This window comes from Saccopteryx bilineata, chromosome 12 (assembly GCF_036850765.1).
Source record: "Saccopteryx bilineata isolate mSacBil1 chromosome 12, mSacBil1_pri_phased_curated, whole genome shotgun sequence".
Taxonomy (NCBI): domain Eukaryota; kingdom Metazoa; phylum Chordata; class Mammalia; order Chiroptera; family Emballonuridae; genus Saccopteryx; species Saccopteryx bilineata.
Window position 1 is genome coordinate 24,244,925 of NC_089501.1, and position 27,341 is coordinate 24,272,265.

General features: G+C 34.8%; 1 protein-coding gene across 6 annotated transcripts in view; it reads right to left on the reverse strand.

Moving 5' to 3' along the window:
• Positions 1 to 27,341, reverse strand: part of PTPRK (protein tyrosine phosphatase receptor type K) — a 591,572-nt gene that overhangs the window by 224,580 nt on the left and 339,651 nt on the right. For all 6 annotated transcript variants that reach the window (XM_066248523.1, XM_066248520.1, XM_066248518.1 and 3 more), the window contains exon 7: positions 16,147 to 16,440. In XM_066248523.1, the coding sequence (XP_066104620.1) occupies positions 16,147 to 16,440 (294 nt within the window). The remainder of the gene's footprint in view (positions 1 to 16,146; positions 16,441 to 27,341) is intronic.

Consider the following 27,341-nt stretch of genomic DNA (forward strand, 5'->3'; position numbering starts at 1 on the left):
AAGTCAGGTATTGTTATGCCCCCAGCTTCATTCTTTTTCTTTAGGATTGCTTTGGCTATTCGGGGTTTTTTATAGTTCCATATAAATCTGATGAATTTTTGCTCTATTTCTTTAAAAAATGTCATTGGAATTTTGATGGGAATTGCATTAAATTTGTATATTGCTTTGGGTAATATAGCCATCTTGATTATATTTATTCTTCCTAGCCAAGAACAAGGTATATTCTTCCATCTCATTATATCTTTTTCGATTTCCCTTAACAATGGTTTATAGTTTTCATTATATAAGTCCTTTACATTCTTTGTTATGTTTATTCCTAAGTATTTTATTTTTTTTGTTGCAATCGTGAAGGGGATTATTCTTTTGAGTTCCTTCTCAGTTGTTTCATTGTTGGTATATAGAAAGGCTATTGACTTCTGTATGTTAATTTTGTATCCTGCGACCTTACTGTATTGGCTTATTGTTTCTAGTAGTCTTTTTGTGGATTCTTTGGGGTTTTCGATGTATAGGATCATATCATCTGCAAAAAGTGATACCTTTACTTCTTCTTTTCCGATATGGATGCCTTTTATTTCTTTGTCTTGTCTGATTGCTCTGGCTAGAACCTCTAGTACCACATTAAATAAGAGTGGAGAGAGTGGACAACCCTGTCTTGTTCCTGATTTAAGGGGGAAAGCCTTCAGTTTAGTGCCATTTAATATGATGTTAGCTGATGGTTTATCATATATGGCCTTTATCATGTTGAGATATTTTCCTTCTATACCCATTTTGTTGAGAGTCTTAAACATAAAATTGTGTTGTATTTTATCGAAAGCCTTTTCTGCGTCTATTGATAAGATCATGTGGTTTTTGTTCTTTGTTTTGTTGATATGGTGTATTACATTAACCGTTTTACGTATGTTGAACCATCCTTGAGATTCTGGGATGAATCCTACTTGATCATGATGTATTATTTTTTTAATATGTTGTTGTATTCGATTTGCTAGTATTTTGTTTAGTATTTTAGCATCTGTATTCATTAGAGATATTGGTCTGTAGTTTTCTTTTTTTGTGCCATCCTTGCCTGGTTTTGGTATGAGGGTTATGTTGGCCTCATAAAATGTGTTTGGAAGTATTGCTTCTTCTTCAATTTTTTGGAAGACTTTGAGTAGAATAGGAACCAAGTCTTCTTTGAATGTTTGATAAAATTCGCTGGTATAGCCATCAGGGCCTGGACTTTTATTTTTGGGGAGGTTTTTAATGGTTTTTTCTATTTCTTCTCTACTGATAGGTCTGTTTAGGCTTTCTGCTTCTTCTTGACTCAGTCTAGGAAGGTTGTATTTCTCTAGAAATTTATCCATTTCTTCTAGGTTGTTGAATTTAGTGGCATAAAGTTTTTCATAGTATTCTACAATAATTCTTTGTATATCTACGGTGTCCGTGGTGATTTCTCCTCTTTCATTTTGTATTTTGTTTATATGAGTTCTTTCTCTTTTTTCCTTGGTAAGTCTTGCCAAGGGTTTGTCAATTTTGTTGATCTTTTCAAAGAACCAGCTCCTTGTTCTATTAATTTTTTCTATAGTTTTTCTGTTCTCTAATTCATTTTTTTCTGCTCTGATTTTTATTATCTCCTTTCTTTGGCTGGTTTTGGGTTGTCTTTGTTCTTCTTTTTCTAGTTCCTTAAGGTGGGAAGTTAAGTGGTTCACTTGGGCTCTCTCTTGTTTGTTCATATATGCCTGAAGCGATATGAACTTCCCTCTTATCACTGCTTTTGCTGCATCCCATAGATTCTGATATGTCGTATTATCATTTTCATTAGTCTGTATATATCTTTTGATCTCTGCACTTATTTCTTCTTTGACCCATTCATTTTTTAAAAGTATGTTGTTTAGTTTCCACATTTTTGTGGGATTTTTTTCCTCTTTTTTGCAGTTGAATTCTAGTTTCAAGGCTTTATGATCAGAAAATATGCTTGGTACAACTTCAATTTTTCTGAATTTGCTGATATTGTTTTTGTGGCCCAACATATGGTCAATTCTTGAGAATGATCCATGTACACTGGAGAAAAATGTATACTCAGTCACTTTGGGATGAAATGTCCTGTAGATGTCTATCATATCCAGGTGCTCTAGTGTTTTGTTTAAGGCCATTATGTCTTTGTTGATTCTCTGTTTGGATGACCGATCTAGAGCCGTCAGCGGTGTATTGAGGTCTCCAAGTATGATTGTATTTTTGTCAGTTTTTGTTTTAAGATCAATAAGTAGCTGTCTTATATATTTTGGTGCTCCTTGGTTTGGTGCATATATATTAAGAATTGTTATGTCTTCTTGATTCAGTGTCCCCTTAGCCATTATGAAATGGCCATTTTTGTCTCTAAGTACTTTTCCTGTCTTGTAGTCAGCATTATCCGATATGAGTATTGCTACACCTGCTTTTTTTTGGATGTTATTTGCTTGGAGTATTGTTTTCCAGCCTTTCACTTTGAATTTGTTTTTATCCTTGTTACTTAGATGAGTTTCCTGTAGGCAGCATACAGTTGGATTTTCTTTTTTAATCCATTCTGCTACTCTGTGCCTTTTTATTGGTGAGTTTAATCCATTTACATTTAGTGTAATTATTGATACTTGTGAGTTCCCTATTGCCATTTTATATCTTGCTTTCTGTTAGTTTTGTGTCTTGTTTGATCCTTCTCTTTCGTTTTTCTATCTTTTGTTTTTATTTGGTTGTATTCCATACATCTTTCCTCTGTTGCGATCTTTTTTATCTCATGTGCTTCTGTGGTGGTTTTTTCAATGGTGGTTACCTTTGAGTAATGAAAAGGGTCCCTACCCTGTTCATTGTAGCGAACTATTTTGTGAGTACTTTTGCACTCCATCGTCCTTTGCTACTGTTAATCTCCGTCTTCTCCCCCTCTTTCTTTTTGTTGTTGTCACAGTTTAAATTTGGTTTTATTGTGTTCTTCTTGGAGCTTTTACTTGTGGCTCTGTTTTTTTTTGTTCTTTGTATCTGATTGGAGAACCCCCTTTAGTAATTCCTGGAGTGGGGGTTTTCTCATGATAAATTCCCTCATCTTTTCTGTATCTGTGAATGTTTTTATTTCTCCTTCGTATTTGAAGGATAGCTTTGATGGGTATAGTATTCGTGGCTGAAAGTTCCTCTCTTTCAGGACTTTAAATATTGGGGTCCACTCTCTTCTAGCTTGTAGAGTTTCTGCTGAGAAATCTGATGATAATCTAATGGGCCTTCCTTTATATGTTGTATTCTTCTTTTCCCTGGCTGCCTTGAGAATTTTTTCTTTGCTGTTGGTTTGTGTCAATTTCATTATGATATGCCTTGAAGTAGGTTTGTTGGGGTTAAGAAAACTTGGAGTTCTGTTTGCTTCTTGAACTTGAGGCTTTAGTTCTTTCCACAGGCTTGGGAAGTTCTCATCAATTATTTGTTTAAGTATGTTCTCCATTCCATTTTCTCTCTCTTCTCCCTCTGATATACCTATTATTCTTATGTTATTCTTTTTGATGGAGTCAGATAATTCTTGTAGGGCTATCTCATTTTTTTTAATTTTTGAGTCTCTTTCTTCTTCTCTCTGTTGTGCCTCAAGTTGCTTGTCTTCTATTTCACTAATCCTCTCTTCTATCTGACCTGTTCTATTAGCTAAGCTTGTTACTTCGTTTTTCAGCTCGTGAATTGAGTTTTTCATCTCTGTTTGATTTGTTTTTATAGTTTCAATTTCCTTGGACATATATTCTTTGTGTTCATGGAGTTGTTTTCTGAGCTCCCTATATTGCCTTTCTGTGTTTTCTTGTATATCTCGGAGGATTTTTAGGATTTCTATCTTGAATTCTCTGTCATTTAGCTCCAAGGTTTCCAATATATTAAATTTTTTCTCCATAGATTTTTCCTCATCTAGCTGTGTTACCTCTCTTTCTTTTGTATCCATGATATTCGATTTTCTCTTCCTTAATGGCATCTGAGGGTGGTTTTGTTGATAGTATTAATGAGATTTAATAAAGAATAAAAAGTTAAAAAAAATTAAAAAATAACAAATCGAAAAGAGTTGTTTTTTTAAAAAAAATTAATAATGAAATAAAGAAAAATAAAATAAAATAAAAATTTTTTAAAAAAGGAAATTATTCCCCCCCTCTTTTTTTCCTCTCCTCTCCTCTCCCCTCTTTCTTGAGAAAATCTTGTGGTGGACTGTGAGTTATAACAAACAATGCCTGTGATGGAGGGCCTGAATTGGGGAAAAGTAATAAAGGGGCAAAAAAGAGAGAAAGAAAAAAAAAAAAAAAAAAAAAAAAAAGGGCAAAAAAAAAAAAGAAAAAAAGAAAAAAAAAAAAAAAAGAGCGTATGGACCCACAAAAAGCAAATAAGGAAAAAATTTGGGTCAAGAATAAAATGATTTGCTTTTAGGTGTTAGTTTTCTAAGAGTTATGATGAGAGGAATAAGAGGAATATGGAAAAATGGGGGGACAATTAAAAACTTACTATTGTATTTAGTGGAACAAGAACTAGATAATATGGAGAGCCAGGGATGGGAGCACTGCTAGTGAGTTAAAAAGGTGAAGTAAAAACGCCCCAAAATGCCACAAACATAGGTTTGAGTCCCAGATAAGATAATTTGTTTGTTATTGAGGTTTGAATGAGAGGAGATGTAAAGGAGAAAGGAAGAAACTAATATAGAGGGAGAAAAGAAAGAGAGAGAGAGAAAAAAAGAGGGAACCACTAAAAGAAGAAAAAAGAAAGGAGAGAGAGAGAGAGAGTTAAGGGTTTTGGAGTGCAACCCTCATAGAGAGAAAGGAAGAGAAGAGAAATGATAATGGGAGATGTAACACTTATGGGTAGTGTAGTTCAGGGAGAGGAGAGAGTAAGACCGGTAGAGAGTTAATCGGCCAAATTGGAGGAGGAAAAAAAAGTCTCAAGAATGAAGATAAGAGAAACAAACGAACAAATATAATAAAATGGGATAGGTTATAAAGTCTGCAGATTATTCTTGATTTTGAGAGGTTATCTTCTTGCTTTTTCTTTTCTCTCCCTCTTCCTGGTCGGTGACTCTGTACCCCGGGTTCTGCCCCTTTGGCACGCTCAGGTAGAGGTTTGCAGTTGATAAGTCTCTATGGCAATGTCATGTATTGTGCTTTATTCTCTTTGGGAGTCGAGGCTCATTAGCATTTATAGGCTCCGACAGTGAGAGAGTCCGTGTTCCTGGAGCCTTTCTCCTAGTCTTTCCTTCCTCAATTAGTAGCCTGATAGTCCAGGTATGGGGTTGCTGCTGCCTCTGCCTGGATAGTAAGAGGCTCAAATTGCTGGCAACTCCCCACTCTATTTCCACTCAGCACAGGGCTCTGGGTAAGGCTCAGTCAGTCAGAGCTGCTAGCATAATCAGGCGGGCTTTCCGCCCACTCGAAGACCTCTGGCTCTGCCACTCTATCCGGTAACACAAGCGGGCGCCCACTTCCGGGGCGCTTGGAGGAAACTCTCACTCACTGTCTGCAACCAGGATATCCGGCCAGCAGTCTCATGCTCTGAGTGAAACCCCCAACCGCAGGGAAAAGTTGCAGCGTTGGAATTGAGTCTCGCTCTGTCCCCGTGTGCGGCTTTTGCAAGGCGCTGGGGCGGCCCGAGATTCCGCTTTGGCCCACACAAAGGCCCCTGACTCTGCCCCTCTGTGCGATAACACGGGCGCGCACTGCCGAGGCACTCGGAGGAATCGCTCACTCCTTATCTGCGCGCGCAAACCAGGATATGAGGCCGGCCGCGTTTCGCTCTGAGTGAAACAGCCTCCAGCACGGAAAATCTCCACCGTTGGGATTAGTTCTCACTCCCTCCCGTGCGTGGCTTTCCCAGGGCGCTGGGGCTGCCCAGAGACTCTGCCCTCAGCCCACAGAAAGGCCTCTGACCCTGCCTCTCCGTGGGGCAACACGGGTACCCACTTCCGCGGCTTAGGAAGAAATCTCTCTTCCACTAACTGCGCACCGACCAGGAGACCGGGTAAAATGGCCGCTCTGCTTGTCTTTCTTTGTTTGGGTTTGGCGCGAGTGTTAGCTTGTATTGCCCGGGTTGCCACAGGATCAGACTTTCCTCGGCTTGGATCTGTGTGCCACAGCGTGGTTCGGCCGTTTGTGCCGCGGCGGCCTGGATCTATTCACCCCCTTTGCCCGCCTCAGTTTCTATATTCACAGTTACCAGAAAAAGCCGCCCTGTTTAGGTTAGTGAGGAAGGCGGAGCATTTTTTACTCCCTATTTCCTTCGGGGTTTGGTTATATATTTAGCCAATTTTTCACTCAATCATACCTTTGGATGTATTGCGAAGAATCTGGAAGCTCCAAGTATAGGTTTTTCTGTTTCTGGTTGAAGATCTTGTTGAGTTTTGGGGGAGATTTATCGGTATCGCTTCCTACTCCGCCATTACTCTGACGTCATCTCCCAAAATGTTGTTTTAACAATAAAATATTATAGATTCACATGTAACATTAAGACAAAAAAAATGTTTGTGTATTTTGAGGGTGATTTTGTATTATTTTTTTGTTGAGAAGGACTCTGTAGAAGTGGCAAACACAAACAAAGCCAGAGAATGAAAGTTGAGCTATTAAAAACAAACTTCACCCAGATGATTTGACTGTGAGAATTAAAATGGATATCACTCAATGATTTCTAGGCCATGTCATATATAGTGACAGCTGAATTTACACAGATCTTGCTTAGGGTGACATAAAAGGCATGGATTTCTCCCCTTTTACAGTTTTGATGGTGTTGAAGAAGTTTAATATATTTTGGAATATGTGAGATTAGACTTTACTCATTATCTTTTCCTTTAGACCAGTGGTAGTCAACCTGGTCCCTACTGCCCACTAGTGGGTATTCCAGTTTTCATGGTGAGAGGTAGCAGAGCAACCAAAGTATAAATAAAAAGATAGATTTAACTATAGTAAGTTGTTTTATAAAGATTTATTCTGCCAAACAGCGAAAATCTGACATAAAGTACTTGGTAAGTAATTATTATTATATGCTTTAACTTGCTATAACTCTGCTTTATAAATTTTGTAAAGTAAAGTTACTTCCCTACTTTATAAATCACCATTACTATGGAACCGGTGGGTGGTTAGAAAATTTTACTACTAATAGAGATACAAAAGTGGGAGGTAGGTATAAAAACGTTGACTACCCTGCTTTAGACTATGCTTTTTTCTCTCTTCAGTTTATTCACAGGTTGGTGGTCAAGAAAAAGGAAGGGAAGAGTCATCCCCACAGCATTTGTTAGCTATAATAAGGCTGTATTCTTGTAGAAAGACAGTGAAGACCAGTAAGTGAGACTCTAAGATGATGATTCAATCTTCAGCTTTAGTTAAGAGTAAAGTTAAATGACAATATAAAATACATCTTTATAAAGTCATTTTTTTCTATTCAAGAAATGGGACAGAGTGACCATCATTCTAAAAAAAAAGATAATTATAACTAACATTGGTCTAGATAACTGAGTTCAAGAATAATCATAAATTTGTACTCCTGTCCAAGAAAATGTAAATGTTTTTCTCTTTTTTGGCCAGACTTTAATTAAAGAGTTTTCTTTCTTATTCCAAAGGAAAAAAATTGTAATTTAAATAAGAGAAATAAAACAGGAAGCAACAACTGAAGAGAGAGGTAAATTCTTTGGGCAGAAAGGAAAAAAATCAAGGACAAGGCTATCCAGTGGTGTAAGCACCATGGAACCATCAAAAGTCTGACACTACAGGTTCTGTCTCTTAAACTCATATTCATATTCAGCGAATCCCTTAGTGTTCAATACCTGGATCCATAGCTTTTTAATTCTCTCTAGGTCTTCTTCAAGCAATCTTCTGTTATTATCATTTAAGATATTATTAATATTTTATTTTTTTATTTCTCCTTCTTCATATTAAAAAAAAAAAAGACCCAAGACCAGAGGGGAAATATAGGACATTTAATGAAACTGATGTTTTATCCAATTCATTTCCACCTGTCAGCTTTATTATAGTATGCAAATTCAATAAAAACAAATATAGCCAAAATAAATGTTTTTGATGATATTGTTAACAGACTCAGCATGTGGTAAAGTACTACAGATAAATAAAATAGTGTCATTTACTGGTTACCAATTGCTTTCTAGGAAAAAAGTAAGTTAGAAGACAATTTTGAGCTCAAAACAACCCACATTTTACTCATATAGTTTATTATATAGCTACTAAAGATGTTCCCTATAAAAAAATATGCTATGAATTGTGTATGGTTAATTAGGCATCATATGCCAGAGGTAAAAAACAAAAAAGGTAGATAGAAAAATGATTTTCATATTTGTTGGACTTTTATGAGTCTTACACTGGGAATTTCTAGCATTATAGACCATTAGCAGAGTTAACAGATGTTGATTATATTATAAATATATCTACTCCCCAATGGAAATGAAATATAGGATATTCATGCTCCATATAAATATAAAATAATATTTCTATAATTCACAGACCCTAGAGAATTCAAATCAATCAAATTATTATTATTATTTTATTTTTTACAGAGATAGAGAGTCAGAGAGAGGGATAGATAGGGACAGACAGACAGGAATGAAGAGAGATGAGAAGCATCCAACATCAGTTTTTTGTTGCAACACCTTAGTTGTTCATTGATTGCTTTCTCATATGTGCCTTGACTGTGGGCCTCCAGCAGACTGAGTAACCCCTTGCTCGAGCCAGCGACCTTGGGTCCAAGCTGGTGAGCTTTTGCTCAAACCAGATGAGCCCACGCTCAAGCTGACGACCTCGAGGTCTCGCACCTGGGTCCTCTGTATCCCAGTCCAATGCTCTATCCACTGCGCCACCGCCTGGTCAGGCTCAAATATTTTGATGATTTGCATTAAAATATGAATTATATTTACCATTTAATACTACCATATAGAAGATAGTTTACCTGTGTGTTGGTAGAAAGGGAAGAAAGAAGGTAAATCATGCTTATGGTGACAACTGGCTAAACATTGTTTTCCACATTATTTCACAGTTAAGAAATTAGTGATAAGACTATAGGTTTATTCACTACAAGTGGTAATCTAGCTTTGTTAAGTAAACAAAGTTCAATATTGTGTTCAAAGGTATTGCTTAACAAAATATTAATTTTTGATTAGAAATATCCTTATGTCTGGATTTCCAAAGTACTTTTTAATGTTTATTATATAACTTATGTGTTTGTTGTTATTCTGATTTTAACAATAGAATGTTAGTTCCTTAAAAATGAGAATCCAGTCTAATATATTAATGGTGACTCTTCTGGTGTTCTCAGAGTGGCAATGTATACAACTTTTCACATTTATTTGTGAAATAAATATCTCATTAAATAAGAGTAGCTCTTGAATTTCTCTGCAATCTTTCATAATTTTCTCCCGTAAAATAATGTGTTGTATCATGGATTTTGCATACGTGTTAATGACATTGGAATACACACGTTTCCAAAAGAGAAACAAATCAAACAATAAAGTAACTTAGATCACCTATAAAATGTCTTTAAAATCCTTTAATGAAAGAAACTTTCTTGCTAATTTGGAATGACAGCATTTTTCATGAACTTAAAATTTCCTGTATCTGATGGAAAATGAGAAAGGCATGCTGTAGAGAAGATAAGAACGGGCACATTTTAAAAATTATTCTAAGCATGGTTTCACAGTCTCTCTGCCTAGTCGTTTCTTAGCTCAAACTCATCTTCCACAGAAATGGGATGGTCACTTTTAAAAGCAAATCTAGCATTGTTAGTCTGTTCCTTAAGAACAACAGGATAGCAGCCTGGGTCTTGTTAGACTTGGCCACATTCTCCCCGCAGCCTCAGTTCAACCACAGCACAGAGACAGCCAATCCTCCATCTGTTTTCAGAACCCTCAAATCATCAGCAATGTTTACTACTGGGTTAAACATGTGGTTCCCTCTTTCTGAAATTTTTTTAAATTCTTTTTCTGTCTTAGAAACTCTATCAGTTTTTTAAGATTCAGCTAAAAAGCTATCCTTTTCTGGGCCCAACTAATCTGAAACATTCCCTTAAAGAAAAGCTTCTTTCTCTAAATTTCTATCACTTTGTATTTTACTATTTGTTTACAGGTCTGCCCGTGGTGATTACTAGTGGCGTTAAGTGCATGGAATGGTTTGTATAACTTTGAAGACCCAGCACTTAACCCAGTGCTGTTAAAAAAGAATGAAGCCAATACATGATTTTCTGAATAAATAAATGTCTTTTAAACTGATATATTATTGATAGACTCTGAAACACAAAATCAGATTATTCACAAAAATAAAAATCTAAGAAGAGTTTTACACTTTTAGATTTTAAGAAAATTGAACTGTTTTTCATTACTTTATAAATTACTTTTAATTTAAAAATAATAGCATTGCCTTTTAAAGTTCTTGCTCAAAACAATAAAAAAAGCCAAAGATCATATATAAAAATAAATATATTTTAAAATTTTTAAATAAGTATGTAAATAAGCCTTCAAGTTAAGACACAAAGATGTCATCCTTACACTGTTAAATCATACCAATTCTTAGGAAAGTTGTTTATTTTGTTTTAACCTCAAGGCTGAGTTTCAATGATACCTAGTCTTTGTGATTGATAACTATCTTGGACCACAGTACAAATCAATATATGGTTCCATTTTCCTGATGAAGTTGTAGCCATAAGGCCAACATTTAATTCCCTAACTTGTGGTTTCTGGTATATGACTGAGTTTTATTTTGTTTTTCTTTCCATTTTTGAATTTGGAAGAGAGACAAAAAAAAAAAAAGCATTTTTAGTAAACGTTCATGTGTAACGTAAGACATTCTCCTTTTCACTGCTTCATAGATCTACATGTTTCACTGAAAATTGCCAAAAGCATTGAACTTCAATATAAGAGCAGAAAATAGTTTTCCCAACTGTATAAATATATAACATTCTGGACACCCTGAACTCTTGACTTTCCCTACGAGGGAGATGCTGCTAAAATGTCAGTTACTCATAAAGCAGAGCCACGACGGGTTACCCAGCAGGAGACGGCAATTTAAAAGAGCAATTTTAACATGCAACTGCCAAAGCATGCGACGCAGACAATTTTTGAGGATGGCATGTTTTATTTCCATTTAATAAGAGAAAGAAAAACTATTTCCTTAGCTTCAATACCAGATGATATTCCAGGGGAAACAAACCCACGGGAGGTAGGGGAGGGCATACATCGATTGTCCAGTAGAGTTTTTGAATTACTTCCCATTTAAGATCACTTCACATATACACCTTAAAAAATTTTATAAAATGCCTGAAGAAGTAGTTTGTGAACAGCACCATGCATCAGGCTGTTTGCTAATAGTGAAATAATCATACCCCTCTGTGCCCAGAGAAGCATGAGGCATGCACAGGTGGCTACAGCCACCAGAGACTGCAATTACCATCTCTCCCATCTTGACAGACTCTAAGCTGGTCATTTCATCTACCAAATGAATTTAATGCACTTTAGAAAGAAATCAACAAAAAACAAACAAAAAGCTTTGACAACTAGGTAGGACATTTACAGATAAGTATAAATTAAAACATTTTTAAACTTTTTAAAATATTCAACACACAGCATATGCTTGAGTGTTATGCACATTCATAAATTGAGCTTTTAATGAAAGTGAAGTTTCAAATATCAAGCTATGTTTTTCAGGGAATAAATTAACCATGCAGGTGTTATTTACAAAAATGTACATCCTTCCCAGATTCTGCCTGTTGTACTTTCACTCATTCATGAAAGAGAAAAAATTATCTGTAGCAGGAGAAAGAGAGGAAAGAATTCAGACTTTTTAAGTAAAATCCCATTTTCAGATAATGGGTTTGAGCCATAGCTGCTGAGTTGTCTAATGTTGACAAGTTTTTGTTTGTTTGTTTTTCCCGAATCTTAGATTCAAGAGCTACAAAATTAGGATAACAATATATCTCATTCACAGGACTGGTGGAAAAATAAAAAATGACAAATTCATATCATATGCTAATTATAAAGCAGTAATAATCAACACTTAAGTATGAAAATCTACATTTGCATGTGGAAGTACAAAATTTTCTTATTGAAACACATAAATAACCATTAAATTAACTTGCTATAAAATTATTTGTAGACAGATGTCTGCCAAGAAAAGAATACACTATTGCCAGAAATAAAATTTCAATGGCTTAAATACATTAAAATGAACTATTCAGCATAGTAAATTATAACTAATATAATTTTTAAATGAACTATTCAGCATAGTAAATTATAACTAATGTAATTTTTATTGGAACTTAATAGCAAGAAATTGTTTTTTTGTGATACACCAAAATAAAACAGAAATTTATCAGAGGCAGAAAGTAATTACTTTTTGCTATTTAAAGAAATTCATGTAAAATTGATATTGGTCACAAACACAGCAAAACAGTATTTATATTGTTAAGGCTTTCTGGTGGTCTAACATGCAGGGTGTATTAAATTAGCCAATACTTATTCAATCAGATTACTGGTATATTAATGGTACAGCACTACAACTACAGTGTAGCATTCTTCTAGTCTTGATTAAAATGTAATAAATTATAGAACCAGTATTCAGGGTTTGCACAACCTAATACAATTAGATGGAAACTGCTCCAAAAATTATATGTGGGGTTTCAAAGGGATCATTTTTCCAAATAAGTAAGAATTTTATTTATTTATTTATTTTGCTTTCCAAATGGTTAGGTTTAATTTTAAAGTAAGGCATGTTCATTAAATAAAAAATACATAACTTCATTAAAATGACTATAAAAGAGCCTGACCAGGCAATTACACAGCATCAGCCTGGGATGCTGACGACCCAGGTTCAAAACCCTGGGGTCACTGGCTTGAGCGCGGTGTCGCTGGCTTGAGTGTGGGATCACGGACATGACACCATGGTCACTGCCTTGAACCCAAAGGTCACTCACTGGCTTAAAGCCCAAGGTCACTGGCTTGAATCTAAGTTTGTTGGCTTGAGCAAGGGGTCACTTGCTCAACTGCAACCCCCCACCCCAGGCCAGGCACATATGAGAAAGCAATCAATCAACAACTAAGGTGCTGCAACTATGAGTTGTTGCCTCTCATCTCTCTCCCTTCCTGTCTGTCTGTGCCTCCATCTCTCTCTCTTTCTCTCATTCTCTCTCGCTAAAATAAAATTTTAAAAAAGAAAAAGATTATAAAAGAAATAATAATAGTAAGTTTTATTTACAACTCCCTACATGCAGGAAAATACAAACATTTCAGGAAGAATTTTAAGCTTTAGAAATATCAGATAATATAATAGTTAGCATAGGCTGTGTTACATTTTGTTGTTATAGGACACCAAGCTGAGGCCAGTGGTGGTCCTGGTCAAGTCAGGGGGATCTTATATTTGGGGAAAGGGATATGGATTCAGAAAAAGGGAAATTGATGGTCATTGTAATTTTAATCAATACCAACCCTGTATTTAGATATTTCATGTTCATCAGCTATATTCAACTTCTGCTTTTCAAGGATTGTTTAATAATTGATGCAATATATACTTTTATAAGCTTACCATCCTTTTTTAATATAGAGCAGGATTAGTACACATTCCTAGTAAAACAGTAACCCCAGTTTCTTTCAAATCTATAATGTATTGAAAAGCTTAGTCTATAAGCACCTTTTTTAAACCATAAAACTCTGTATTAAACACAACCTATGAAAACACCAATAAATTAATAAAATATGAGACCAAGACTTATCACGTGAAAGATAGTTTTAAAAACAAACTTTCTAGAGTTGAAATAAAAACTTAGAATAAGTCTGATACCAGTATATGCTACAGAGCCCACAAATTAAACATTTCTCAAATACAGAATTAGGAAAAAAAATCAATATAATAGCAAAATATTAAGACATTTATAAATTTGAAAGCAACTATGAGTGTATGTTATTTTTACTCTATCCCCTCCTACACAGAAAGATGATTCCTAAAATAAAATACATCAAAGCACTTTCTAGTTCTATTTTTATTGCAGTTTAGTATGGATTCTGAACACAAGCATTCAATAAGGATAAATCAGTGCTTATTAACATGTTTTCCTCCACTGAATACAGCATGTCTTGCTTTAAGACAAAATTCCATTGACTTGCAATCTCCATGGGCCCTCACACCAATAATAACTAATACCAAATAATTGCAAAATTAAACAGAAATTACATTATTAACAATATAATGTATGGTATTGCTCATTTTTAATTGCCTATTGATGAAAATAAAAATGAGAAGTAGATGTGATATTTAAAAAAGAAGGTTGGGCACAGGAATTCAAGAGGTATACCCTTGGAATAGGAAATCACCATTATTTTAATTTGTATATAATTATAAAAATTAAGTGTAGAAAAAAGAGGCAAGTTTCATTTTAAAATGTATAGACAATATCCTCTGTAAAATGTTCCCAATTGGCCTGGCCTGTGGTGGCACAGTGGATAAAATATGGACCTGAAATACTGAGGTCGCTGGTTTGAAACCGCAGGCTTGCCTGGTCTAGGCACATAGGAGAAACAACTATAAGTTAATGATTCCCTATCCTCTCACCCCACTACCTTTCTTTCTCTCTTTTTTCTCTCTAAAAAATTAATAAATAATATCTTTAGGAAAAAAAGAAATTACCGAGCAAGGCATTAAATGGGATGAGTTTATAAAAATAAAATGTTCCCCACTATACATCATTTTCTGTTAACAAGAAATATTAATTTTGGAAAACAAAATGAGCTACTTATCAGCTTCTACACTGTCTGCTCCTTAAATTATGTTTTTGTCTAATTGAGGTTGTGGAGTGAAGATGTCTCTCCCTTAGGAAGTTCATCTACTATAGTAAGGACAATGTGTCACTTTACCTAGCATGGAAAGGTTAGCAGTACAGAGAGTTTGTAAAGAAAATTGTATGATTCAGGCTGGGTAGTGGAAACTTACACAATGTCTTCTGAGTTCAGCTTTTTAGCCACAGTACTAATGTATAACACCAATCAACAACTTAGTAGACTATTGTCTAATTTCAATCTAATGATTGAAATTAATGATTGAGAAGTTAAACTTACTATTTATAAAAACCTTTCAATAGCAATATAGGATATATTAATATTTAAATTAAGCCAGATTAAAAAATATTTAAGCATGACCATAAGTAAAGTAATTTCATGGGTTTTGTTTTGATTATAGATCAGTATTCTTAGTGTGTAGCCTCACAAAATTGCAAAAGCTAAACAGATGTTCAAGAAACAAAAGACATTTTATAGGCATTTCCATTTTCATAGATCCCCAAAGTCTTCCTTTTCAATTTTCACAACCTAGATCATTAAATGTTCATGACACATAGATCCACGTACTAACTCTGCAGGTGTTTCAACATAATGCTTGACAAATAAAAAGCTGTCTTTTACAACTAATCTCTTTTCAATAACAAAATAAAGAGTGCACTAAAAACTGCATTCTACAAACGTAGACAATTAAACTTTGCAGGGGCTTTTGATATATATAATCTAACAAGTTCTTCTATTATAACAACATGGTAGAATAAGAAACTGGGAGGTATGTTTACATGTTACTTTTTATTATTCTTTCTTTGTGTTTTCTCGATATGTTGTTATTTTTTACCACTTTGTTTTAGGCATGGGGAGAGCTTAAAAGCATAAGGCAGTCTTCTGTGTGTTCTATGGCTAGCTGTCAAGCCATTCACTTAATCCTCAACAACTGGATTTTCAACCTTAAAGAGCTGCCTCACTGAGGCTTTGTTCAGACTAACATTTCTTATATTATCAGACATGGCCTCTGAAATGGCTGAGGAAGACCATTTCCATGCAGTAGAAAGGTACTCAGCATTGGTTTGAATTGCCAAGGTTTGCTCTCAGTACTTTTCCTGTGTCTGTCAGAGATCTGGGGGTAAATAATATAAGCTGAGCAAAATAACCATGCAAGGGATGATAATGTGTACACAATAATACTGAATAAAAGAAAGACTTACGCTGCTCCTCATTCAGTCAGATTAGGACATAATCAAGGCTATAATTTACCAAATTAATAAAAACTTTTAGAATATTGTGATTACATCATGCACCAAAAAATATAATTCTCAATATTGTAGGTATGTCATATGTTTTATGCTAGATATTGTGACTAAGCAGAGTGGTCTATTATTCGGTCTTACCTGCACATTTGGTTCTGGTGATCAGAGGAGGTCCTGGAAGCCCTGTTCCACCTTCACCAGGTCTTGTAAGTAGAACACGAATCTCGTATTCAGTATCTGGATCCAAATGCCATAATTTATAAGTTGGAGCATTGACTGCATGGGTTTCTGTCCAGGAACCTGATGTCATTCGGTATTCTACTTCTTTCAGGATAATAGGACCATCGCCAATGATCGAGTTGGCATTTAGTTGAATCAGCAAATATGTAGGCCCAACGCCAAGCAGCTGGGGAGGAGCAATGGGTCTTGGAGGTTCTAGGAGAGATGAATGTGTATTCTAATTAGTTAAAAATCTAAAAGGCTACAATACATATAAATATATTAATGGAGCTCAAAGCCTAAAGATGTAATAAAGAATTTATTTAGGAGTACCTAATAAACACAGAAGAGAAACCTAGGACATGAGTGGTCCTGAAACTATACTTTTAAAGAGCAAATTCTATCACAGATGAGCTATGACCCATTATGACAAATTTCCTCTTATTAAAATCATGCCCCTCCAGGCAATAAACTTGTGAAAGCACAGTAAACAAGTGAAATAAAGAGCAAATATTCAGAAATGAATAGCTCTGATTAGCTACTAACAGAGTGCAGTTGGTCTTTGACCTTCTTCAGGTCCTAAGACCTTTACAAATCTTTATATTAATTAATACTGCTATCACTCATTATTTCATCCATGAAATATGGCTGTGTGATGTTTTTTTCTTGCTTAGTTTTTTACTTCAGCAGTTTTCCTGCTGATAAAATAAGGAGGAAGGCATAACAATACAGAAATCAGAAATTAATTGCAGGTACAGAGTCGTTTCCACACCCCCATCTCAAATGTAAGAAATTAAAATTTACACTGAGGTAAAACCACAAATTACTACACATCACTGGCCTTTGGGAGTAGTATGTTTTAAGGCAATGCATCATATTATTAAACTCAAATGTCAAAGGTACACAGCAATTTAATATTGCATTGCTTAGATATTCTGCTTGAAACTTCAAGAAACTTGATTTCAATGTCTGAATTTATAGAACTGATGAATAGTAAATTAGAGCACTTTTTTTTTAAATTTAACAACAATGTAGCAGAAATTTGATACTGGACATTATGAAGGCCTCCACAGTGTTCACTCTGTCCACACTATGTCATGAAAACATTAAAACTAATACTTTGTCACCAGGTGGGTCCTCTCTGAATGTCTGAAAGAATACTTCCAGTAGTCTAAAGGCTTCAAAGGAAAGTGTTAATTTTAAGTTGTAGTTGCTTCAACATTGATTTAAAGGTCATATTTTTAAGAGTGAAAATAAATTTAGATATTTCTGGAACTTTTTTGACTCAATAAAAGACAAGTAACCCAAGGGGGAAAATGGCAAAGCATCTGAATATATCCTTAAAGAAGATAGACATGGTCAATAAGCATAAGAAAATATGCTCAACATCATTAGAAACAAGAATGGGTAAAAGAGAGCAGTCAGACAATAACAAGTGTTGACAAGGACATGGAAGTATTTGGGCGTACTGAAATGATGCAGTCTCTGTGGAAAGCAGACAACTCTTTGAAGGTGAACCCTAGAGTTACCTCACAAACCAGAAATTCTACTCTTAAAATTTCTCTGGTCTATCCAGGAGAAACAAAAAATTGTATTCATAATAATATACATGAATATCTATAGCAGCATTTTTTTCAACTTACAACAAAAATGTCCATCAACATTTGGAACTTTTAGATAAATAAAAGGTAATACATCCATAAAATAAAACACTGCTTAGCCATTAAAAAAAGGAGATTCTTACATAAGCTTGATAACATGCTGCAGTCACAAATGGCCACATACTGTGTGATTTCATTTAGATGAAATGTACAATACAAGCAAATCTATGTAGAAAGTAGTGGTGGCCAGGAGCTGGGCAATGAGGGAATAGAGTGACTGCTAATGGGTAGGGAGTTTCCTTCCGTAGTGATGAGCATGTTCTAAAACTGACTGTGGTGATGGTTGCACAACTCTGAATATACTAGAAACCATCAAATTTCTAAATATACTAGAAACCATCAAATTTCTAAACATACTAGACATCACTTTAAATGTATAAGTCTTGTGGTCTGTCAATTTCTCACAAAGATGCTAAAACAGATGTGTTTAAAAAAATAAAAGCAAATCATAAAAAGGAAAATTATTAAATGCAACTACATAATGTGCCCCCCACCACCACCACACACAAGCGTAAACTGAATAAGATTCAAATAGAGAGAAGTTAAAGATTGCCAGGAATCTTTTAAACCAGATTTTTTATTTTAATAAAAAATGCATGCTTGGAATAAACTACAAAGCAAAAAAAATAAAAAAAATCCTATAAACAGGTTTTTACCTTCTGATATAGATTGATAATGAAGTAAGGGTGCTTTGTTATACCCAGGGTTTGCCTTTAAACCCTGATTTTATAAAAATATAATTTCCGGCCTTGGTTGGTTAGTTCAGTTGGTTAGAGCAGGGGCCTGAAACACCAAGACTGTGGTTTTGATCCCAGGTCAGAACACAAACAGGTAGCAACCAATGAACATATAACTAGTAGAACAACAAATGAATACTTCTCTCTCTCACTCCCTCTCCCTTCCTCTGTTTCTCTAAAATTAATAAATAAAAATAAATAATCATTGAAATATATATATATATATATATACATAACTTCCACCTTATGTACGGCTGAGTTACAAACATCCTTAACATAAAATATAATACAACCTGCCCAGATCTCTACACAGGCTAAAGTCGTTTTCAAGATTTTTTTCCTCCAAAATTCATGACAAATATTTATTAACTATAAATTGCTAGGCTGTTCTACACAATTGGGCATTCACATAGTAAGGCAAGAGAACCATAGTAAAGATAAATCAACAAATTCATTATTTTATTTTATTTCTTTAATTCACTATTTAAAATTGAGAGTTATGTAGAAAATAAACAAATGCTATCATAAAGAACAGCATATTAGAGGAAGGGAGTATCTAGTAAGTAACATTAATTTTTTTAAATCCAAAACTCAATAGAAGAATATTAAGTTATTGCCAACATTAGTTATGGCTTGTTAATTATGGCAATGCTCTCAAATTATTTATTGGTAGTATTTTACGAACTTATCATCCTTACTTTGCTCATGTTTAAAGTAAAAACAAAACTAACACTGAATAACATATGTGCTACATAAACTGTTTGTTTATAATTATTTTGATTGCTTTGAAAATATAGTTCTGGACACCTGATGTATAAACTTTAACTACAAAATCTGTACCTTATAATTTGAAAATTATTTTAATGATATACTTAAAATTGTGTAGAGGGTGAATGATTTTACAACTGATTTCCGTTGAAGTAACAAAAAAGTTAAAAAAGAAAAAGATCAAGTAAAACCAAAAATACCTTAGAATTTTAAGTTATCAGCTAAAGAACGATGAGCTAGACATTTTACATAATGAATTTTTACCAATCAAGCATCTTTCAATTTATAGTATAAAAAAGGTTTGGGAGACAAAAGGAAAAAGAAAACTGACATATTTTCTAAACTTTACAGTAAGATAAAACTGAATAGAGAAATAAACATAATAAAAAAAAAAACCAAATATCTTTCTAGACTATCTTAATGTTGTTCATATTTTAAGTAGTTTGTATTTTACAGATACTCTGAGTTTCCTCGTATGTGCAATGCTTGTTCTCACTGCATACAGCTCCTATACTGACTCACTGAGGTAGGAAATGGCGGTACGTGGCTTCTGGGGTTCTAGCCCAGAGCGGCATGCCTCATGCACATCACAGCTGACCAGCAGGAAGAGTGTTGGTATTTAACAGGAAGAAAAGAGTTGTCTGAATAATTACAAATTTGTAAAACTATACATTTATAGGTACTCTGTAACCTAATCTAATGAGTATATATTGAATGTTAAATCTCACCCATGAAAGCTCTGCACAGCATTGCCGAGGAAAACGAGAAACAAAAGAGAACAGAAGACAGGAGGGAGAGGAGAGAAGGGGAGAAACTATAACAAAACATTGTAAAGAAGTAAAACAAACAAACAAACAACTAAAGCATAATATTTCTTCTATCATTTCTATTTTGAAGGAAAAAAAATCACATTTAAAGTTGGGAGATCTAGTTTCAAAAAATGCACATTAATACCTGAGTGTATTAATTGAATGTGTTAACTTCTTGACATTACAATATTTTCATTGGTAAATTAGGCATTGTTTTAAGAATGTTAAAAGACCCTTGGCCCTGGCCGGTTGGCTCAGCGGTAGAGCGTCGGCCTGGCGTGCAGGAGTCCCGGGTTCGATTCGTGGCCAGGGCACACAGGAGAAGCGTCCATCTGCTTCTCCACCCCTCCCCCTCTCCTTCCTCTCTGTCTCTCTCTTCCCCTCCCGCAGCCGAGGCTCCATTGGAGCAAAGATGGCCCGGGCGCTGGGGATGGCTCTGTGGCCTTTGCCTCAGGCGCTAGAATGGCTCTGGATGCAACAGAGCGACGCCCCAGAGGGGCAGAACATTGCCCCCTGGTGGGCATGCCGGGTGGATCCCGGTCGGGCGCATGCCGGAATCTGTCTGACTGCCTCCCCGTTTCCAGCTTCCGAAAAATGAAAAAAAAAAAAAAAAAAAAAAAAAGACCCCACATTTCTAAATACACCAAGAAACCCTATATCTGATGCCATTTTACTTTGTTTTGTTACTGCCAGAGAGCATATAAATATTAAAACCAAAAACTAATATTCAACTTAGGTGTTTTGTGTATATGAAGAAATGAGTTTGATATAATCAGGTTCTTGGCCTGAAGGAGGGCAACAATTCACTATGATCTTTTTCATACCTCATTTGTTATGGCCAAGTCAACAAAAGGGGCAGTCCAGTTATCAAAGCAGCACTTCATATTTGAAAATGTTGCAATAATCAGAGAGGTTTAGAAGCATTTATCTTGATTAACAGCATGATTACAAGAAGTGAAACCTAGCATTAATGAGACTAATATACCACACATATTACATTTTTTGTGTTGGAGCTAAAAAGTAGCCTCATATTAGCATATGTATTTTGGTATGGGGCCCTTGAGAACAAAAAGGCTTATTTATAAAATCTCTATTCATTTCAATAAATTATGCATGAATTTTAATCAGTTAGCAAATGAACAAGTAATTGTTCTGCAGCAATATTAATATTCTTTATAACTTAATACACTATCAGACTCAGAGGTGTGGTGTGAATAAATCCCAAATGTACACTAGGTATCAGCTGAAGTGTGCAACATCCAGACTACAAGATAAACCATGCGATGTTACCAATTAACTTCCTTTTTTTTTAAAAAAAAAAAGGATTTTAAAAAACAATTTATTTGGAAAAAATGATTAGCTGTTAAACAGATGGGGAAAAAAGGATCTATCTAATCAGTAATGTAAAAAAGATCAGCTGAAAAATTTAAATACGATGATAATGTTCACTTTTTGCTTGCTTATGAGTAAGCTATACTGCAATCATTTTTTTCCTTTTTATTGAATTTATTGGGGTGACATTGGTTGACAAAATTATACAGGTTTGATAAACAGTTCTACAACACTTTACCTGTACACTGTATTGTGTGTTTACCTACCCAAATCAGGTCTGCTCCGTCACCATTTATCCCCTATACCCTCCTCCACCTCTCCCCTCCCCTCCCCCGGGCAATTAACTTTCAATGAATGATTTCTATTTATTATTCTAGAACTAAACCCACTATAGAATAGCAATTATACACTCAAATGACGTATTTGTTTTTTTATTTCAAATGATTTTTAAAGTTTCTTGAAATGATAAGTCATTGTGAAAGTATATTCTTTTCCAATTATTATCATTATAAATTCTAATTTATAAATCTACGTGTCACATATCAAAATGTGGTTAATTACTAAAAGATAAAACAGAAATAGAAGTCACAAAACCAGAAAAAGTCAATTAACAAAGTAAATATCAAGGACAATGACATTTCATTCATCTTCCTAAACAAATAAATACTTTTCAATCCTTTCTTGTTCTAAATTGTTTTATTTACTTGTCAAAGAGGTCTTAACAAAAACTCTTAAGATTTACTGTCCCACTAGAGATTCAGGCAAAAATATTGTATTTATCTTCTATGGCTGTTATAACAAATGACCACAAGTGTGGTGCCTTAAAATCAACAGAAATTTATTCCCTCAAGATTCTGGAGTCCAAATGTTCAAAATCAGTATCACTGGGTTAAAATCAAGATGGCATCAGATCTCACTTCCTGCAAAGACTCTAGGGTTTGAGAATCAACACCTGTCTCAGTGTCTGCTGACTGCTGTTCTTCCCCAGTGTGTCGCCACATCACTTCCACCTCTCATTGTTCACACCACATTCTTCTCTTCTCCAATTCCTCTCTCTCTTTCTTGTAATGATAATTGTGGTTGCTTTTAGGGCCAACACAGATAATTGTAGATGCTCCCCCTCTCAAGATCCTTAATTTAAATTCAACAAACTCATTTTTCTAGATGAAGAGATAGTCATGGGCTCCAGGGATATATTCTGCTCACAAACATTAGGGGATCAGGGAACATGCAGACACTCCAGTACTTTCAGCCTTTTGTATAGTACGTTTTCACCAATGAAATAAAAGTTGGTTTTGTATCTCATTTGCATAATCAAACAACTTTCTTTGACTTGTGAGCTTTTCTGATGCTTTTGTTTAATAAAAAAACAATCAAATGCTTCTTTTTTTATCACTTCATATTCATTTTGAAATATCCTCTAATTTTTGTGAGCAGTATATTTGGGGCCATTTTTCAGCCTTCCACAGATACAGACTATGATATCATCCTCCTCCTGAAAAACACTGCAAACCCATCTTTTTTTTCAGTTGGTAGTAAGCTGTAAGCAAAGAAAAATTTTGCTTAGGATGTTTCCCTACTTAGATTCAGAGCAATGAAAATTATAAAAGATTTAATAATTTGTGTTTCTACATTGCATGGGGAGATAAAAATAGAGATAATTAAAGTTATTAATCAAAGTGGCTACAGGAGTCAATGCTCCTTTACCATGCCTAAATCTCTGCAAAGATAGATAGGTAGGTAGGTCGGTAGGTAGGTAGATAGATAGATATTAAAATATTTGCCTTGGAGGTAAATATTGTCTCTTTTGTTAAATTGTATTTGATTTTAGAGAGAGAGGAAGAGGAAGAGGGAGGGATGGAGGGATAGAAGGAGAGAGGGAGGGAGGGAAGGAGACACACACACACACACACAAACATTAATTTATTATTTCACATATTTATGCATCCCTTGGTTGACTCTTGTTGTGTCCCTGATTGGGGATTGAACCCACAACCCTTGGTGTAACAGAACAATGCTCTTAACCAGCTATGCTACCCAGACAGAAAGAAATTTTCTTACTTGCTATCATCTTTTTACTTAAATGAATGGGTCACTTCAAAATCAATGTTATCCTATTTATCATTCACTTCATTAAAATTTTAATCCAGTTCCAGGTTAAAAAAAAAACCCAAACATTAAAAACTTGATAGTTCATGCTTCATGTTGTTTAATTTTTTTCTTCGTAACTTATTAAATGCTGAAGTAAAGGGGAACTGTCGTTCGAGACCGAGAGAAGGAACAACAACGTCAGTGCACCAAACAATTCCAGCATTTATTTATCAGCTACCTTATAATAAATTTAAATAATTTTAAATTATGACTCAAAAGGATAGTGATACAATTTAAAGGCATTCAAGTGTTTCAAGAAGTTAGAAATAATAACTCTGAGGAATAGGGAGATGATCCTTCCTCCCTTAAGAAATGGAAAGCAGGTTATAGATAATTAGAAGCACTTTCTGTGGGTATTTAATATCATATGTATGACAACATAATTTGTTACATTTTTCCTAGATGCTTAAACATAAAGTACACATTTAAAAAAATTAGATTAATATAATAAGGTGTCTACTACACCCACATTTTGCAGATATATTTATGAGAAGAGTAATAGTCCTTCCAAGATTTTCACTCTGTTATTTTCCTGATGCTTGAGATATCCAGTCCTATCAAATCCCTAGGCAATCAAGTACCCCTCCACTCAGTATTTGGTACCATCTCATAATTTTTCCTCATATCAATAATATACTCAGTCCAGATAAATTAGTATTTTAATTATGTTTACACATGTGTGCATTAATTTTTTATGTCAAATAAATTTTAAATTCATTAAAACCTCTTTTTAAATCCCACCATGTAATTGATATTATACCCTTTTAAAGCGTGTCACTCAGGTGGCTCGTTAGCTTGAACCTGTCAAGTAAAGTTAATGCTAAGACATTAAGTGGTTTGGATGTTGTCAAATCTGAGCTCCTATTCCAGCACCTAGACAAAGTATTAATCAAAAGGAGCCATTGTTACCTATTTTCATGTCCATAAAAATTAGATGGCTGTTAGTCTACAGTTATAGTAGTCTATGAAAAGATTGTCTTAAGTCACTGCCCACACTCACAATTATTTAACACACAAACGCACACAGACAAAACCTATGAGAAATATAAACTGAGAATTTATGATTTCACAGTTGTGAGTAGAAAAACTTTAAGTAAAAAAATAATGCAATAACAAGCCCTGGCTGGTTGCTCAGTGGTAGAGCATTGGCCTGGAGTGTGGAAGTCCTGGGTTTGATTCCTGGCCAGTGCACACAGGAGAAGTGCCCATCTGCTTCTCCAACCTTCCCCTTCTCCTTTCTTTCTCTCTCTTCCCCTCCAGCAGCCAAGGCTCCATTGGAGTAAAGTTGACCTGGGCACTAAGGAAGGCTCCATGGCCTCTAGCTTAGATGCTAGAATGGCTCTGGTTGCAAGGGAGCAATGGCCCAGATGGGAAGAGCATTTTCTCCTAATGAGCTTTCTGGGTGGATGCTGGTCAAGTGCATGCTGGAGTCTGTCTCTCTCCCTCCCCACTTCTCACTTCAGAAAAAATACTTCCCCCCAAAAAAGCATAACAAAACCTTCATGTAATATATAATAATGTTTGTTTATCCTATGTATTTTTTATCACTATGTCTAGCTAAAGAATAGATTCTTCACTCTCAGTTGTTCTCCATGGAGGACAGTAGTTCATATGATCCAGGAGCAGCCCTACTGGCTTTCAGAGGGTTGGGAACAGGATAAGAACATGAAATACACAGCTTATCTCACACAATGAAAATGTCTCCAATCTAAAACACCAATGAGTTTCTCTAGAGAAATACCACAACAATATTAAAAATAATTGCCCCTTAGTAATATGGCTAGCTAAAATTACATCGCTTATATTTCCATTTCTCAGAAGAACATTGGAGTAGAATTTTGAGGAATGGGATGATTATTTATTCACATAAGCAGACCATGGCCAAAGAAGCATAAATAGCCATTTGAGTAAACAGCATGATCACAGGCAAGTAAATAGATAATGTTTTTAGAAGAAAATCTATTAATATATAATAAGAAATAAGTATGTTCATAAACTGAAGTAATACCACTTTTAAGACTATATTGTAAAAAATTAATTTAAATATTTGTTTAGAAGAGAAAAAAATAATTCACTCAAATATATTCAGATAAAGTGGTGATGCAAATCATATATCTATTCAATAAAATTTACACAAACTTCAAGATTTTAAGTTATGAAGATTATATAATAAAAGTCAGGGGATGTTTAAGTTTATTAACACATTCATTAAAAAAATAAAAGGTGTATTCCTAGGAAAAATAAAACAAGACAGAAAGAAAAACCATCAACAACCACCACCAGAAGAAAATATGCTAAAAAGCTAGCAGTGGTGATTGGAGAACTGAAGGACAATGAGTGATTCTGCTTTTTTCTTTTACATCTGATTTCCAATAAAATGTGTAAGTTGCTTATAAAATTTCTCATCATTACATTTTTAATATCTGTCACAGCTCATCATTACATTCTTAGTATCTATCACAGAGCCTGACAAAGTTCAACAATACTGTATTAGAATGAATGACTGACTCAACAACACCTAAAAATATTAATAAAAAGGTTACCTATCCCACTCCAAAAAATTCCCTACATAAATTATATCTCTGCCATACAAAAATGTTAGGCTAATGATTAGTGATGTTGAACATTTTTTCATCTGCCTATTGGCCATCTGTATGTCCTCTTTGTAAAAGTCTCTATTCATTTCTTTTGCCATTTTTGATTGGATTATTTATCTTCCTGGTGTTGAGTTTTACAAGTTCTTTATAAATTTTGGTTATTAGCCTCTTATCAGACGTATTGTCGACTATGTTCTCCCATTGTATGGTTTGTCTTTTTATTTTGTTCATATTGTCCTTAGCTGTGCAAAAGCTTTTTAGTTTGATATAGTCCCATTTGTTCATCCTGTCCTTTATTTCACTTGCCCATGGAGATAAATCAGCAAATATATTGCTGCGAGAGATGTTGGAGAGCTTACTGCCTATGTTTTCTTCTAAGATGCTTATGGTTTCATGACATACATTTAAGTCTTTTATCTATTTTTTTTAATTTTTTATTTATTTATTCATTTTTAGAGAGGAGAGACAGAGAGAGAGAAGGGGGAGCTGGAAGCATCAACTCCCATATGTGCCTTGACCAGGCAAGCCCAGGGTTTCGAACCGGCGACCTCAGCATTTCCAGGTCGACACTTTATCCACTACGCCACCACAGGTCAGGCATCTTTTATCCATTTTGAGTTTATTTTTGTGAATGGTGTAAGTTGGTGGTCTAGTTCAACATCACTAATCATTAGAGAAACGCAAATTAAAACCACAAGGAGATATCACCTCACATCAGTCAGAATGGCACTCATTAACAAAACAACACACAAGTGCTGGCAAGGATGTGGAGAAAAGAGAACCCTCCTGCACTGCTGGTGGGAATGCAGACTGGTGCAGCCACTGTGGAAAACAGTATGGAAATTCCTCAAAAAATTCAAAGTGGAACTGCCTTTTGACCCAGCCATCCCACTTTTAGGAATATATCCTAAGAACACCAAATCACTGATTCAAAAGAAGAAATGCCCCCCCATATTTCTGGCAGCATTGTTTACAATAGCCAAGATCTGGAAACAGCCCAAGTGGCCATCAGTGGACAAGTGGATTAAAAAGCAGTGGTTCATATACACAATGGAATACTAT